At 49.8% G+C, this 17,045-nt stretch overlaps 1 protein-coding gene across 4 annotated transcripts in view; it reads left to right on the top strand.

Moving 5' to 3' along the window:
* Nucleotides 1–12,873, top strand: part of RBPMS (RNA binding protein, mRNA processing factor) — a 158,706-nt gene extending 145,833 nt beyond the window's left edge. For all 4 annotated transcript variants that reach the window (XM_074353545.1, XM_074353550.1, XM_074353543.1 and 1 more), the window contains 2 exons: nt 6,563–6,663; nt 11,358–12,873. In XM_074353545.1, coding sequence (XP_074209646.1) covers nt 6,563–6,577 — 15 coding nt within the window. In that variant the 3' untranslated portion in view covers nt 6,578–6,663; nt 11,358–12,873. The remainder of the gene's footprint in view (nt 1–6,562; nt 6,664–11,357) is intronic.
* The last annotated feature ends 4,172 nt before the right edge of the window (nt 12,874–17,045 follow it).

The raw sequence follows: 17,045 nt of genomic DNA on the forward strand, positions 1-17,045 counted from the left end.
TGGTTTCTTTTGCTGTGCAAAAGCTTACTAAGTTTCATTCGGTCCCATTTGTTAATTTTTGCTTTTATTTCTATTACCTGAGTAGACTGCCCTAGGAGACATTGTTAAGATTTGTCAGAAAATGTTTTGTCTGTTTTCTAGGAAATTTATCGTGTCTTTAAGCCATTTTGAGTTTATTTTTGTGTATGAGTGAAGGAGTGTTCTAACTTCATTGATTTACATGCTTCTATCCAGTTTTCCCAGCACCACTTGCTGAAGAGACTGTCTTTTCTCCATTGTATGTTCTTGCCTCCTTTGTCGAAGATTAATTGACCATAGGTGTGTGGGTTTATTTCTGGGCTCTCTGTTCTGTTCCACTGATCCATACATCTATTTTTATGCCAATACCATGCTGTTTTGATTACCAGAGCTCTGGGATATTGTCTAAAGTCTAGGAGGGTTATTTCTCCAGCTTCATTCTATTTCTTCATTATTGCAATTCTGGGTCTTCTGTGATTCCATATAAATTTTGGGATTGTCTGTTCTAGTTCAGTGAAAAATATGGTGGGTAATTTGATAGGGATCACATTAAATCTGTAGATTGCCTTCAGCATTATGGGTATTTTAACAATATTGATTCCTCTAATTCAAAAGCATGGGATATCTTTCCATTCCTTTAAGTCATCTTTAATTTCCTTAATGAATGTTTTGTAGTTCTCCATGTTTATGTCTTTCACCTCCTTGGTGAGATTTATTCCTAAGTATTTTATTGTTTTGGGTGCAGTTTTAAAAGGGATTGTTTCTTTAGCACTGTTATTCTGAGCTCTAATTTGGTGAATTAAGTCTGCCCTAAAGTCAAGTGTTTTAAATGTTACCGTTTTACACTCAGCCCTTGGTTTACATCATTCCTTCACAAAATAGGAAGAAAAATGAGACTTAGGTTGGGACCAGATTCATCCAGTTATAAATGCTGAGGCCATGGGGAGTTGTTACACATCTCTACCTAATGCTGACACGCCTTCTCTTGGAGAGCTTCTGTTCTAAGATGAAAATACTTCAGATGTTCTGTTTCTTCTTCCATTAGTACTAAGTCCTGTGTTTGGTCACCTGAGGCCTTTGAGACTCTGGAGAAGGAAAGAGCACGAGGGGAGAAAGTGGCCTGGGTTGACTTAGTCCCACCGTTAATGGAGAGCTGTCTCTGACCACTCACAGGGCCATACTGGAGGAGTAGATGCCTCGTGCAGGTCAGTGCCCTCTTACCGAGGAGGGAGGAGAGCCCCAAATGGGATTTACAAGTGTTCCAGGGTTTACTTTCCACATGCAGTTTGCCCTGTTGACCTAAAGTCTCAGTTGGTGGCTCATGTCACCTTCATCTCAATTTCCAGGGGAGCTGCTGAGTGCAGATTTCATTTGCCAAAGTTCTCAGTACTGTAAAAGGTCAGTCTCTTCCAGAGAGTCCGGTCCTAGGTCAGAAGGAAGGCGTCTTTGTGAAGGAAGGGCCTTACCCAACAGGATTAGTGACGGGCAGCACAGTGCCCAGTCAGGAGACTCACAGACCAACTAGTTGGGATTCACCCCGGGCTGTGGAAATAAGTTGAGGGATAGTATTTTTGTGCTTTAAGAGATCAACTTGAGTAAGTTAGGGATGTACCTGTTCTTCCCCAACCTGACATATTTCTGAGTGTGTGCTTGTCCTCAGACGTAATCGTGGCCAGAGACTTGAGAGTTAAACAGATTTCTTTACCAAACAATTCTCAGAACCCTCATAACAGTATGTGCAACGTGACAGTTTAAGATTAGGAAACTCCAGGATGCAGTATTTCTCAAACCTAGTTGGGACCAGTGAACCCTTTATTCCTAGAATCTTGGGAGACTAATGTTGCAACCCTAACCCTCTTATCCAGAACCTGTACCAGTGGCACCCTTACACCTCGTCCTGGGGCCAGTAGCACCTGTTAACACTTTGCACTCATCTGTGATGACGGGGAAATCTGGATTCTTTCCTTGAATGTGTCCCTTATGCTCTTCTCTGTGTGTTAAACTACTCTTCCTAAATGAAATGGCAGTGTTAGTGAAGAACAGTCATATTTTAAATATCTTTTCTTAGAAATAAATTCAGCACTCCATGGTACATACCTAAAGTGTTCTTTAAAATATTTTACTATTTTGTGAAATCTTAGGAAATTCTGGACTCAACAAATCTTAAGTCCATATTCCATATCCAAACGCCTATCATTAATTTTAAACTCAAGTTATGTATACCCAGCCATTGTTTCTTTGCTCAGAAAAACCTTACTCAATTCATTGTGTGGGAATCTCATCTGTTGCCAGGGTGACTGGTCCACTGCTGTGCGCCTCTCTCCCTCACAGCAGTGCTTCTGTTTTCAGAGGCTGGTAGGTGTTCACCTGGAGGTGTCTAGGATGAGAAAACTGGAAATTGTGACGCTCACGAGAGTTCGTGGGTTGGAATGTAGATCTGGCATTAAGCGCAAGCTGACAGTTGAGGAATTTAAACTAGAAGACAGGTCAGTGGGACAGAACCCAAAGGCTCACTAGATGTAAGGAGTTAGCTTATCAAAAATGAAGAGTGACCAGGAGCCAGGTGAGGCATGGAGCCTCGGAAGGGCAGTGCTGGCTGCGGTGTCCAGTGCTACAGGAAAGCTGAGTACGATTTTGGTGGTTCCAGTTGGCAAAAAATGGCGGTGGCATGGGGCCTAAGGAAGGATTTTGTTTTAAGCATTCATATAGAACAAAGAGAAGACATGATCATTTAGCAGTTGAATAGATGGAGATCCATTCATTATTCCCCAGGGATCTACAGGTGGTCTGGCTACCAGAGAAGGCTGGCAGTTGACCCCACGCCCCCTGAGTCAGGCTTGTCTCCTGTGGGTGTAGCCTTTGTTCCGAGATAAGCTGGGGACATAGGCCAGACTCCTCCCTTGGGGTCTGAAGGGAGTGGAGTGGTCAGGAAGGAGGACAGGTCACTGAACTCATCACACTGCACTTGGGGCTGGAACTCCCATCTCCATCCTGCCTGATGTTAGACCAGCTCAGTACGGATCATTACTCAGGCTCCTTCTAGTCTCTTGAGTCCTTTCCAAGATAGCTCATAATCCAGGCTCTGTAATCTTAGGGAAAGGGAAGTTAGAATTGAAAACAGGGGTGCTGATGAAATAAGACACATTTTAGAGCCCAAATGAGCCTCTTGAAAAGAGCAAATGAAGGGCAGATCCACGTGGCCTTCCTGCAGGCCTTGGGAGGGGGTTTCTTCCCCCATGGAAAGATGCGCTCCTGTCGTTTCTGATGTGTGGGGCATGAGGGAGGCCTGTTCTCCCAGAGGTCCCTTCAAGGACTTAGAAGTAACTCTAAGGGGAAACCAGCGACTAGACTAGGAAAGTGAACAAGCTCTTAACTCTTCACACAGACGTGTGCCCTGTGTCCACCGTGTGCGAGATAGGAAACGCGCAGCACTCGGCCTGGGCCCTGAGGAGCTGAAGTTCCAAAGGGCAGGAGTCATGGACGGTTTTAGAACTGTAGCCCCTGATGCTCCAGAGGGGGTGTAGGCACGCGTGTGGCCTCAGTGAGACCCTCAAGAGTGGTCGCTGGAGGGGTGGGTGATATTGATGTTCTGATTTGCTCAACATGCTGCTTGACAGATGGTGTGTAGTCTGGTTGTAAGTGTGTGCACATCACCAGAGTTCTGCTAATGGTCCAGCCGAGTGGCAGAGGGCCCTGGATACACGATAATGATGGGGAAGGATCAGTTTCCCAGATGTGTTGAGAAGAGGAAAGCACAGCAAGTCGTTAGTCCTTACACTCCTTACAAAGAATAAGGATTACATGGTTTTCCTTGTCGGGTGTCCAAATGTAGTTAAATAAATCAGAAAAGGGAAGAAAGAGGTGGAGGGGATATGGGAGAACTCGTGAAATTTCCCTGGCCATGGGCCAAGACCACAGCATAGATATTACAAGCACGTGCAGTTACAGCCTCACCAAATTAAAGGAGGACATAGCAAGAGATAACAGGGCTGGAATTTGAAGCTGTTTGTTCCTTTTTGTTTAGTTTTGGGGAGGAGTGGCCCCGTCTGGCTTTGGCTGTGAGCACAAGGGCTAGACAGACATCAAGGCCGAGCTGAGAACTTAGCAGGGGGGAAGGGCCCCGAGTCTTCACAGCGGCCCAGATAGCTGCTGTGACTCCTGCAGTCACCCCTGCCTCCCTAGACCCCAGGGCCAGTTCCTTTCCTTCTCTGAGTCACACTTAAGTTCATTAACAAAGTAAATATTCCGTGAACAAAAGTAGACAAAACCCTTGCCTTTGTGGAGCTGACATTCAGTAATGGAGAGGATGAGTAATAAAATACTAAAACACAACAGCTCAGATGGGGAGAAAGGCTAATAGGAAAAAGCAAAATAAGGAAAGGGTAAAGGTTAGGGGTTGGCAGGTGCTTCACTGTACACAGGAGCACAGATAAAACCCTTCTCACCTTGATACAGGGTTCATTTTTCAGAACAGACCTCACTTTGCTCAAGCTAAGAGAATGATTTAGCAAAAGGGCAGGCAAGAAGAGGATTAGAGAAGTTAAATTAATGACAACAGGCTGGAGCCAGGGGGAGCTCCAAGGCAGTGCTGGCAGAGGGTGTCCGGGCAGCCCAAGTGGGTCAGCCTCTCCCTGAGAGAGGGCTCTATGTGCCCTGGTTCTGACCCCCACCCTCCGTCCCAGGGTCTGTTCCACTTCCTGCATGAGTTATAAAGCAGGGGACGTGGCACCCCTCGCAGCCACTGCCCTTCCTCCAGGCTTTGGAAATTAGGACACATCAGACACCGGCTAACGACTGACGAGCATGTGCGGAGCTCACCTTGCAGGTGACTGTGGCGATAGCCCAGTGCAGTCAGAGCTGTCACTTTCTGTGAGTCTGACTGGAAGATGGAGATCCCTGAGCACTGCACCAGGAGAGTGGCCTGGCTGGTCCCCAGAAGAGTGCAGTCCATTACGATCAGGACCTTGAGTCAGGGCCTCTCCACAGCCGCGAGGGCAAGGCCACTGACAGGAGACAGCCCCCACTCTCCACTGCCATCATCCCTGCTTGGCTGAAAATGGAAATTCAGAAGACCTGCAGGCTCACCATCAAGTTAAAGATGAGTGCGTCTGGAATTCCCGCTGGTGTTGTGTGTCCTTTGGGGAGTCATCTCATGGGGTCCCTGTAGAGCAGACTCCAGCCCATGCCTCCTCTCTGCCCACTGGGAAGCCCTGGTGTGCAGACAAGTGTTGTTGCTATAATAACTGCAAAGAGCAGCTTGGTGATAAAAGAAAACCCTGTGGGCCCAGTACTTTTAAATCACCAGTACTGAGTCATCCTGATTAACTTAAGCCCAGAGACCAAGAGGATTCCATCTGGTCATCAGTGTGATTTCTTCAAGGACAGGCATCCTAAAAATGCAGCCTTGGTCTGGCCGCACCAGGAGGACCCCCGCAGGGCTGCTGCTGCAGGCACTCCCGCCCCCCTCGCCTGCTCACAGGTGTGGACAAGGCTGGTTAAAGTCGGATGAGCAGTCAGGTTTTGTTTGCAGAGATGAACATCTGTTTTCCTATCCTCAAATAACCTAGCTTTTACTAGGAAACTGGAATCACATCTACTCATCCTTCAACGTTTTTATAGTGAAACTGTGGGGAAAACCTTTTTTTTTTCTTAATTCTGAGAGATGCCTTAGGAAGGAGAGCCTCCCTTCAGCCTCACCCACAATCTCGGAGGCGGCTTCCTCTCTGCGCTGCATCCAGGAGGGGTGGCTCCCGCTCCGGAGACTCAGGCTCTGTGCCCAGGAAGGAGCACGGCGCCAAACACCTGAGAGCTGTTAGCCAGGAACGGGCCCTGGAGTCTGTGTGCTGAGCTTCCTTCCTCGGCACCAGGAATTCTTGGTAAAACCAGCCGGCTCAAAGGTAGCCGCACCTGCGGGAAGAATGTTAAAAATGGACTACTCACTGGGTCTCTGCACCCTTCTGTTTCAAAATTCTCAGACCCCAGGAATAGCAGGATTATGTGCACAAGTATTTGCTTTTGGTTGTTTTTCCCTAGTAGGTGCTTGGAATCAAGTTGAGCTCACAGGTGCATGGGGAGCTCCTGGAGAAGGGCTTCTGTGGCCTCAGGCTGCCCAGAGTTGTTTCTGGGGTCTGGAGTGGCCCTGGAGGTGGTTACGTTTGAGGCTCTTGCTCTCGTGGGAGGCCGCAGTCCCATGCTTTCCCCGGCTGGGCTTTGGGACAGTCCTGGGGCTCCAAGCCCACAGGATCGTGCACACCGAGGCCCTGCCCCCAGGTGGCTTATACCCTGGTAGCCTGAAGGACACACTTCTCTCCAGGTGCCCTGCCCCCAGGCTGGCTGACAGGGGCACTGTACCCTGGCCCCCGAGTGCCTCTTCGCACTTGCTCCGCCACATCCTGGGCGAGAGTGATGTAACAGTCGCTCTGAGTGGTGCCTGTCCTCCCAGCTCTGTGCCCTCAGAAGTGCTGGGCTGCAAGGCCCGGGGAAGCCGGCTAGCCGGGGTGGACGTCACTGCGTGCGTTAATGGACGATTTCTTTCTCCACCCAGGTTCCAGGTGTGTGATGGTGGCTGCAATCTGTCTTGTGGGTATTAATACAATCTTCAAGTGGCACTGTTCTCGAGCTGTTCTACAAAACTGGAGCATGCTGGTGAGTCCCAAAGTTAGAGACTAAACAGTTGCTCCAAGAAGCAGCATGTCCTTGGCAGCGCGGTCGGGACCATCACACCAGTATCCCCTGGGAACCCAGGCCTCTGGGGTGTGGTGGGCACTCTGGGTTGATACCTGCTGGTGTGGGTGCTCAGGACCAGGGTCTGCTCTTTGTCATCTCCTCCCACGGGCAGATGGTCCCAGGGTAGCAAGCGAGCTCTGCAAACTCAAAGCACATCACCCAGCGCTTGGTCCTCGCAGCCTTGCTTGGTCGGGCTGATGCCTGAGCGAGGATGTCAATACCTTTCATCTGGAATGAGATACTCCACTGAAAGGAACTTACATATGAATGGAGCTTTTTCTCCTAAGCCCTAAGCCTTTTTTTTTTTTTTAATTAACCATTGGTGGAAATTTTCAGATGTAACTTGCATACTCCTTTTGATTTGTTAATCCAATTATACTGACTATCGTGCAGTCCTTTCTTGGTGACTCAGAGGCATTTTTATGAGCCTTTTCAGAAATAGGGTGATCGCCCTTGGGCATGACTGAATTATTTTTAGAGGAAGGAGGTAATTAGGTTTATTTATTTCTAGAGGCGGTATTGGGGATTGAACCCAGGACCTCATGCATGCTAAGCACATGCTCTACCACTTGAGCTGCACCCTCCCCCTGGGGCACAGCTGAATTAGAATGGAATCTCACCGTGTTCCTCTAAGCTGCCAGGCTCTCCTAGTGGTGAAGATTTGGGTGATATGTCTGTCTCTTCTGTGGATTCCAGCTGTTTCTTCTCAGTTCTCCTACTTCCAGCAGTAAATGCGGTCTTGGAAGTATTGTGCAGCGTCCCGAAGGCGACCCGCCTGCTGGGCACCACGTGTGAGGCTTCCAGTCTCTGGAAAGCTTGACCTAGAACAGCAGGAATGCCAGGCGCAAGCCAACAGCAGTTACGTCTGGGCCCAAATAAGGTGGCAGATTTCACCCCTACAAGGGGCTTATAAAGAAAAGATGAGTCAGAAAGGGAACAAGATTCCTGCTAAGGACAGAGAACCAGACATCACCTGGTTTGGGGTGAGAGTGACTTCATGCTCAGACCTACACCTGCAGTGCGGGCTGCCTCCTCCCCTGGACGGGAAGCTGGCACCTGGGGGCTGTGTTCCCCAACGCTAACCAAACTCACCAGCAGGTGAATGTTTTCCCACATCACGTGGGGGCAGCCAGTGTATCTCCCCCTGCTTCTACAGCCTCCTAACTGATCAGATTCCCTTCGTGTCATGGGCCTTCATAGCTGTGCTCACGATGGTCTTACAGCTGTTACCTCCCAGGAAAACTGTTTAAAAAGACGAGATTTTGTTTGGTTTCTCCCCTCCTCTGGGGAAGTTTAAGGACCAATTAAAACTCACCCATACAATTTTTTTAGAAGCCACTTAGGACAGTGATTTTTTTTTTAATTCAGTAAATGAACCCCAAACATCAGTAATTTGGGCACATGCAGAGAAGCCCAGACCAGAAGCAGCAGCCACTGGCCTAAGTGGAGACTCTACAGACGGCGGGCAGCAAAGAGTAGTCAGGTTCCAGACAGGCCTGAATGTGGGCAGTGGATGGGGTGGGGGTGCGGTGCTGTCTTCAGCTCTAGTCAAGTTCAGGATGGGGCTCACCAGTTCCAGGGCCACCTCTGGCTTACAAGAGTTTAGAGGCGGCTTTCCTTTCTCCAGATCTGAAGAGGTGACACCGCTTATGGAGACACTACAGAGAGGCCTGGACGTAATGGGAGAGGGGCTCTCTGGCCACAGGGCTGGAATCCACGCAGGAAACGCCTAGGTGGCTCGGGATGGGGGCCAATGGCTGCAGCCGTGGGAGTTGTAGCGTTAGAATAGGGAGGAGTGTCTAACTGCAGAAGACCTTTCCTGGAGACTATAGACTGAACCTGTTTAGTCTTTATTACAAATTACTATCAGCATTTGATTTTTTAAAAATCAAGCTGACAGGTATAAAATGAAAACTAAACCACTCTTATTAATTAAAGACCTAATTATACGATGCCCCATGCTTACTGGGACTGGGATGGGACTGTTTTATATCTGGCTTTTGGTAAAAATAAATAAATGTTAGAAAAACTGGGGGAAGAAATCGTTAGTAAATAGGTCACATACATGTAGATGGACTGGGGAAAACCGAAGGGATTTTCTTATTGCCAGGAGAAAAAGCTCACAAGGCACTTGGATAAACAGCCTCTAACTTACCAAGTTGTATCAGGGAAGGGCAGCCAGCACCCTGACCCACTCCCATCAGCAGATGTCCCCAGGTACTGAGGGCCATGGACTCATCTTCTCGACCAAAGACAGCTGAAATGAACTGGTTTAGAACTGTGGGATGTTCCTGAAGGTGCCAGTGTCTTCAAATTGGGACAGTTGTGACCTGCTTCAGATACACTGTTGTACACATGTTCTCCCCTCGTTTACCCCGTGACACGCACGTCATAGCTGACCCCCTTTCAGGAGAGAGGCTCTGTGAGGAGGTCTGCTCTCTAAACAGAGCCTGACACCGCCCCACCACCACCACCGTTCTGTGTTCCCGGATGTCTTTGCATTCTGTTTAGAATGTCCTTGTTAATACATTCCAAAGTTTGAACTCCGTTCCTAGCTAAACCCCTTTCCTTGTTTACTGGGACCAAAATAGCCACATTTTGACCTTCTGTTCAGTCTGGGGACATCTATGGCAGTGTGGACACATTCTTTTCCCATGTGAGAGCTGCACTTACCCAGCACAGTTATGGAAAAGCTCGGGAAATTATCGACTCTCACCCCTCCCTTGTCTCTTCCTTCCCTGATCTTGAACTTCACTAGATCAGTCTTCCTAGTCAGCCCCAGTTAACCAGGCCCCTGCACCTTCCCTCCTGTTCAGGGGGCCAGGTAGGCTGCTATGGCCTCGGGAAGCTGGGGGCACCTTCTCACCCCCCGATCAGCTTCCTGCAGAGGAAAGGCCAGTGTACAGAGCCCCACGGGGCCACCGGGCGGGGACGGAGTCTCTGGACCACAGCCCGTTAATGGCCCATCGTTCCCATTTCATTTGTCCTGGAACCTAAGTGCCTGAATTTTTGCTGCGTCTAAGCGACCATGTCAGAGATGGTCTTAGGGAAGAAAATGAGCCCAGGTAGTCCTTGTAGAAGCCGGTCCATGGCCTGGACAAGGAGAGCTCCTGGTTAGAGTTCAGAGGAGGAAGCCCTGCGGGCTGGAGGAGAAGGGGCTTAAACTGAGTTTGAGTACGCTCAGCACATATGAACCCTGCTGGCTTTCAAACAGAAGGGAAGAGGGAGGAATGTGGGCGGCATGCTCTTGTTGAAAGCAGACTATGACCAAGCTTTTGAGGGTCTTGAGGCACTGGAGAGCTGGGGGTGGGGGAGGTGCTTGAGGAACTGTCCTCTTGCTGCCTGAAACAAAGGAGATTAGGAGTCAAGTGGACACATACCAGGAGAGGCGAACCAAGAAGGTGATGAGGTGACCCGAGAGAAGGCAAGGTGGAGAGTCCGGGTGTAGACGTCTGGCCTTCAAAGTCATGGCAGAGCGTCCAGGGCACAGCCGAGGGGAGTGGGGATAATGGCCTAGGAACTGGCGGTGGAAACAGAAAGAGGCGGGAGCTGGCCATGTGCACGTGCCCAAAGGTAGCCTTTGAGTTCTAGACCCGCCTGGCCCTGCCGCACAGCCAGGGCTGGAGGGGACGGCAGGAGCTCCATCGTCCTGAGCATGGAAAGCGGGGGCCCCGTGGCCAGCGTTCCTCCATCTGCCCGCACAGCCCCAGTGCTGCCACATCTGCGTTCAGCTGTTTCCCCAGGGCTTCCCCCAGCCCGTGTCTGTCAGAGGCCGGCGACAGTGGGCAGGCCTGTAGGGTCCCAGAGCCCAAGGGACTCTGCCAAGTGCAGCCCCCTGTAACCTTTTCCAAGATGGGAACAGCCGTAGAGCAACGACTGTTCCTCAGAAATGGTTTCCTGGAATCAGCACACAGCTGGGGTGCTGGCGCGGGGTCAAGCTTGGGGATGATGTGGAGCTGGCCACTCCAGGCCTGACAAGCCGGAGTGCGGGGGGAGGAAACTGGCTTGGTCTCCACTTCCTCTAAGCTGGTTTCCCTCCTCTGCTGACAGACACTGACCGGGAGGTGGGGGGCGGGAGGGGGGCTCCCCTTGCAGTCAGAGGGCGCGGATCAGACGTCCACGGGGACGTGGGGCCAGAAGCTGATGAGTGCGTGAGGAAACAACTGCTGCGGCCCCGGAGCTGATGCCTAGGCCCTGACGGCACGGGGAGGGCGCCCGAGCCCAGGTGTGCTCACTCCTGCCGCCCCAGGCTGCTTCAGGACAAACTCTAATGAGTGTCCGAGGGCCCTTTTTCTGCCACAAACCAAAACACATATGTACGTTTCCTTGTAACTGCAGGAAAAGGAGGTCCTAAAAAGTTTCTAGTAAGAGAGAGAGCAGCAGAAATTAAATACATACTCCCCAGGAGTCTAAGGTGGGGCCACTGATACTCTGGTGATTGACAGGTTCCAAGTTCACACACGTCCGCACCTGCACCTCCGTGGGGAGTCGGCCCCTGGGGTCTTACCCGCCGGCATCTCCAGCCCCACACCTTCTCCAGCCCCGCGCCTCGGAGGGCGCAGCACGCCGGCTTGTGGGAACTGCTCTCCTTACACGTCTCCTTTTTGTTTCAGGCTTGAAAAACCGCGCCCAGTTTTGATCCCGTCAAGACTTTGCCACAGCCTCTATCACACATCTGTTTTACTCGAAGAAAAAAATATAATAAAATGTTTTACTCTTTTACACTGTATAATTGTAAGAAATAGTGTGTTATTTGTGAACGCATGGTCTGACATACATTTCTGTACAGTTCGGAGATATTTTCAAATGAAACATAAAAGATATCAATGATAAAACCAGAGAGAGTGAGTATTTTTATACCAAACATTTTAAGTATGACAGGATGGATGATCTTACACTGGGCTGGATCACAAATTTTGTGCTTGACTTTTGAATGCCTGTAATTAAAAGTATCTATTTTTTTCCTCTAAAATAAGCTGCATGTTTGAGGCATGTTTTTAAATACCATAATTTCCAGAATCCTATTGTGAATGTACAGAGATCTGCCTGCCTGGCCTGAGCCTGGGGGCATCAGCACGTGGTGGTAGGCGTTAGGACTGCGCTACCTACTGCAGCATTCCATGTGTGCCCCCTCCTAGCAGGACAGCCCTGCAAGTCAGCCTGCCTCCGGCGGCTTCTGGCGCACGGCGGGCTCCTGCTGGGCAAAGCAGCCTTTCCCGCGTGCGCTCTGGGGAAGTCTGGCAGCCTCAGAGGTGACCATAAAAACTGTGTGCCAAGGACTAGGTTTTGTCATTTTCTTACATTTATCTTCCTAACAGCATGGTCCTGTGCGTGCGCCCTGCCGACGCACAGCTCCCCCAGTGGACGTGCTGTGTCCGTCTCGCTGAGATGGGGAGGCCAGCCCTGCCTCAGGAGGGGGCCAGCTTTGCCCAAGCCAAGTGGCTGCAGCAGGCAGCTCCTGTCTCCCAACTCATTTTGCAAAACCTCAGCTGAACAGAGCTGGTGTTCAAGTCTTGGCAGCCCTGTGCCAAAATATTTACAGCATGCTCTTGAATCCCACATGCTCGCTGTGACACTACCTACCACACCAGCCCAGGGAGACGGGTGCCGCAGTGGGCGTGGGGAGTGCACGCTGGTCAGCTGGCTTCAAGACTTCTTCAAAGCCGGAGTCAGCCCTGTGTCATAAGCTGACACCTGTCCAGAGTCTGGGACAGCTTGCTCTCCCCACTGTTGTAGAAGAGCCGTGTGTAAAAATATACTGACCTGAGGTTTTCAACTGCTGGTCACAAGCCTTCTTACTGATCTGCTCACTGTTGTGCTGAAAGTTTCAATGTTTTAATGACTACGTGGTTGGTGTCAGTTTCTTTAGTTTCATTGTTTTCCCTTAGAAAGACGTGAAGAAGCTTTTAAAGGTCATCACAAAAAACAAGAAGGGCGGGGGTGAGGGGCGCTTACCCTGTGCTTGAGCCCTGCTTAGCCTTTCAGCGCCGCCTGCTTCCTGGTGACACTTCTGTACTCGTTTCTAAGGAAAAAAAGAGCAACTTCCACAGTCTACTATGCTTTTATAAACTGTTTAAAGGTACTTTTCTATTGTCGTTTTTAAAAATAAAGTGCTCATTCCAGCTGTCACACCACTGCTTCGCAAATTCCTTTTTTGCAAGATCAACCCAGTGCACCCCGCAGGGCAGACCTGGGCCCAGCGGATCCCGTTCCCTCTTGGGTCTGGACAGAGCTAAGCACTGGCCCTGGAGCCAAGGACAGAGAGACCCAGGGAGGAAAGGGGTGGGGACGTGCGAGCCTGCAAACCACCCTCACAGATACTCTACTGTGGGCACCGGCTGACCCAGACCGACACCTGAGGCTGCGGCCCTGGTCCGGCAGGAGGACCTCAAGGGAGAGTCACATACTTCTTGATGCCTTTTACTACATTCGGCTGACCCCACATCCACTTCCACCTATAAAGCTTTAGCTCAAAACTTTAAAATCTGTATTTGTGGTTTTCTGCTGACTATGAGTAAAAAATATATTAACTGATAAGCCAGACATTGATAACCAGGACAATCCAGTGTTTTATATAAATCTGCTCTCACCAACTCCTCCTCCCCCCAGAGCAGAAGAGGGGCCCACAGTGCTCAATTCTGACTAATGGTAACAACCCTAAGCAACCAGTCGTCCTGTCGGGCACTCACCGTTATTGGTTCTGTGGTTTGGTGCTTACATACCTTTTGCACAGGAGACCAGCCACCAAAAGCAGATCCCAGTCAGAGCCTTGCGTACAGTACCCTGGAGCCCCAGAAAGACGGCAGAAACCACAATGCCTTCCCAGGCTTTGAAGGCTATGCCCAGCATGGCTCCAGGATCCTGGCTCTGGGACGGCTTGATCCTGTGGCTTCGTCTTCAGCTAATCTGGGACCTTCCACCTCAGGCACCAGAGCTGGGCAGGACAGCCTAGAAAGTTGAGGGCAGCTCCCCAGGAAGGTTTCCTGTCCCAGGCCCTGAACAGTCACCGCCGTATGCTTTTCCACAGGGGTCCTGGATGGACACACGTGCGCCCAGATCATAACCGTGCTGACCATCACTGGTCCGTGCAGGTGACAAGTCTGGACAATATTTCCCCATCTAGTGTGAGCTCCAGACACAGCCCCGCTAGCCAATCAGCTGAAGGCCAGCTTCGTTTTGTCACTGCACTGCGCAGGAGCACTATCTTTCGGAATTAGGAACCTGAGATGAAAAGGCAGGTCTGTTTTTTCCTTCTTGCTTACGTGCATATTGTCCCAGTTTGGAGGATCCAGAAAGATGATAACTAAGCCATCTTTTGTTTCATTACCAAGTAGACTCTCCACTGGGAGGGAAGATGTGCCACTTCTGAACACAGGACAACTGTAGCTGTACAACAGGCATCAGAAACCAAGTACCGTGCCTTCCACCTCTACAGCAAAAATACGAACTCGATTTGGAAAAGAACCTTAAAACTTTCACAGTGAAAGTTATGTTTCCAGTACAACCACAGATTGAGGCTTCAAATTCACAGTACCTGAATATGTATCAGCCCTACTTTCACAGGACTGACCTGCATTTATTCCTGCCCTTCTCTCTGAGGGTCCCCCGGACCCAGCACCCCACAGCACCTTTGGGTCCTCGTTGTGCAGCCCAAGGAGCGTTCTTGAGAATGGAGGAGCAAGGCTGACATCCTAGGAACTCTTGGTGTCTGTGTCTCGGTGACAGACAAGCACCAACTAGTTAGCTCCAAGTGCTCCGCGCAAACTCTCAGTTCTGGGAACCGGAGCCCACTTCCTACTGCATCCCCTGTCCTCGCCGGGACACCGACTGTCAGGTGAAAAGTGCGTTCTTACCCAGTTTGAAGTGTCGGCACACGGGCGCTCTCTTACTCTTCCACTCACCCCCCTGTCACACCCTCTCAGAACAGCGAACAACTACGACATTCTGAGAAGGCAGAAGGCCTTTTACAAGTGAGGTGTCACCTGAAGTCCTGGTCCTCAGGCTAAAACCAATGACCCTGATGCCGAAAAACCTATGCAGTCAGCTAACTGCTAAGGCATCCAATTAGGAGAACATTTAACACCCATGGTCAAGCTCTGCCACCGCTGCAGAACATTGCAGAACATCCTACAAACTTAATAGGGCCAGATGCTTCAATTCAACTCAAACGTGTCTTGAGCAAAAAGACACCCCTTAAATGGAACAAGAAGTGATGCTCAGGTTAAAAATATTTACCTGGATAAAGGAGCACTTTTCCCCTAAAACACAGGACCCGGCTGTGAGGGGCTCAGCCAAGAACGTTCAACATCTGACAACAGTCAAGTGCAAGGTAAACCTGCTCTTGGTGTTCCTGGAGCTGGTCCTGCCAAGGTCGAGCTACAGTTTACTCCATTCTCTCGTTAGCATCCTGTGCTTTTACTTATTTAAAAAAACATGTCATGGTGAGTCTTTGCACTGAACATCCTTTGAGCCCTGCAAAGTTCTGGGTGGTTGAAAGTCACTGGGTTCTCACGGGGTTTGGAAACCATGTGGTTTGAGTGGCAGGAACGTGCTGGCCTACCTCCACCAAGGGCAGCGGGACGAGGGCTGCAGGCCTGTCCAAGGAGGCCTGTGGCAGCAGCTGTGACCCCGTCCGAGAGCACCAGCACATCCCTCTCTAGTGGAAATCCCACGATAAAGGAGATGTGCTTTGTTTCACAGCGCAACGCCAGGGCCTAATGCTCTGCTTTTCCAGAGTGCTCATTCTACATGACAGGACAGGGGCAGGGTTTCAACATCCAGTTTGTCTGAGAAGTGGTTCCCAAGAGGTCCTTGGGCCTCCCTTTCCCCTCTGCCTCCTACAAAATACACCGGGGAAAGATGGGCTGTCCTTGACCCGAGGGCAGGAATACGTGGTAGGTCACCGTGCTGTCTCCACACAGCACTCCAGCCCTGCGACACAGTGACAGTGCAGGCCTCAGCTTGTTAAGAACAGTCAGTAAAACCTTACAAAACCCCAAATCATCTTCCCCACAAATCAACCATGTTTGCATGTGAAAACAGTAGCTAGAGGGAAGAGGGAACACCCAGTCTCATCTTCTATCTCTCAGAAAGCCGTCATTAGCCAGTAAGAAAATTTGTAAGTTCAAATGCCCTATTCCCACATTCAGAACGTGTGTTTTCTGCTAGTGACTCCAAACCACTCACAAAAGAACCAAGGGCGCAGGTCCACAGAGCCGCCCCGAGCACGATGCAGCCCCGCGCTGCTTCCCGCTGACGCTCCGCTCACCACATCCACAGCCCTCCGTCCCCCGAGCCCACCATCACCCAGCCACGCTTACACGATGTGACAGCAGCGGCCAAATGTTCTGTTTTTACACTTTATCCGGGCCCAAATACATTTCTCTTAGCTATCCTGTAAAAGCCTTGGATGACTGATGAATTATAGATAAACGTGCAACACAGACTGTCTTCAACTTCTAATGCGCCCAGCCGCGCCCATTCCAACCTGCTTTCAAACAGCCAGCCGATCCAGCAGAAATGGGCAGAGAGGAGAATGTGACTTCAACTTGAACTTGAATTTCTGGTGGATGTGTTTCTAGGTACCCAGAAGAACTGGTCAAAGACTCTTCTTTCTATTATAATCTTCAAAACACAACAGGGGTTCCTATCACAATTTCCCACAAAAACTATCATCCCTGCCCACACGCCACTGGAAGCCCCAACCCCAGCACCTCAGCTTGGGGTACAGGAGACAATTCTCTTTCATGTAGTAGGCAAAGGGGATGATCAAGTCTTAACACGAGAAAACACAAGTGAACGAGGTAAGACTATAGAAACGATACACATCACAATTTAGCAAGATGATTCATTTCTCCATATCTCAATTTTCTCATTTCTGAAATGAGTTTAGACAAGATACTGACATATCAGTCCAGTTCACAACGTACAGAAGACCACGGGCTTAGCTAGAAACCACTAGTAACACACAAGCAGCACTAAGGCATCTCACCTTCAAACCCGTGACAGAGGCCTTGATGTCTGACTCCCTGCAAAACCAGATGAAGTGTTTGAGATGTTCAAAATGCATCTGCAGACCTAACCAACAAAACAGGTTATACCAAGACACATCATAATTAAACTATCAAATGTCAAAGATGAACAATTCTGAAGGCAGCAAAATAAATTACACACAAAGGAGCCCCGTAAAACTACCAGCGGATTTCTCAACAGAAACGTTTCAGGCCCTAAGAGAATGGGATGATACATTTCAAATATTTTAAGAAAAAAACTGTCAACCAAGAATTGTACACTTAGTAAAG

Source organism: Camelus bactrianus, chromosome 26, assembly GCF_048773025.1.
Source record: "Camelus bactrianus isolate YW-2024 breed Bactrian camel chromosome 26, ASM4877302v1, whole genome shotgun sequence".
Lineage (NCBI taxonomy): Eukaryota > Metazoa > Chordata > Mammalia > Artiodactyla > Camelidae > Camelus > Camelus bactrianus.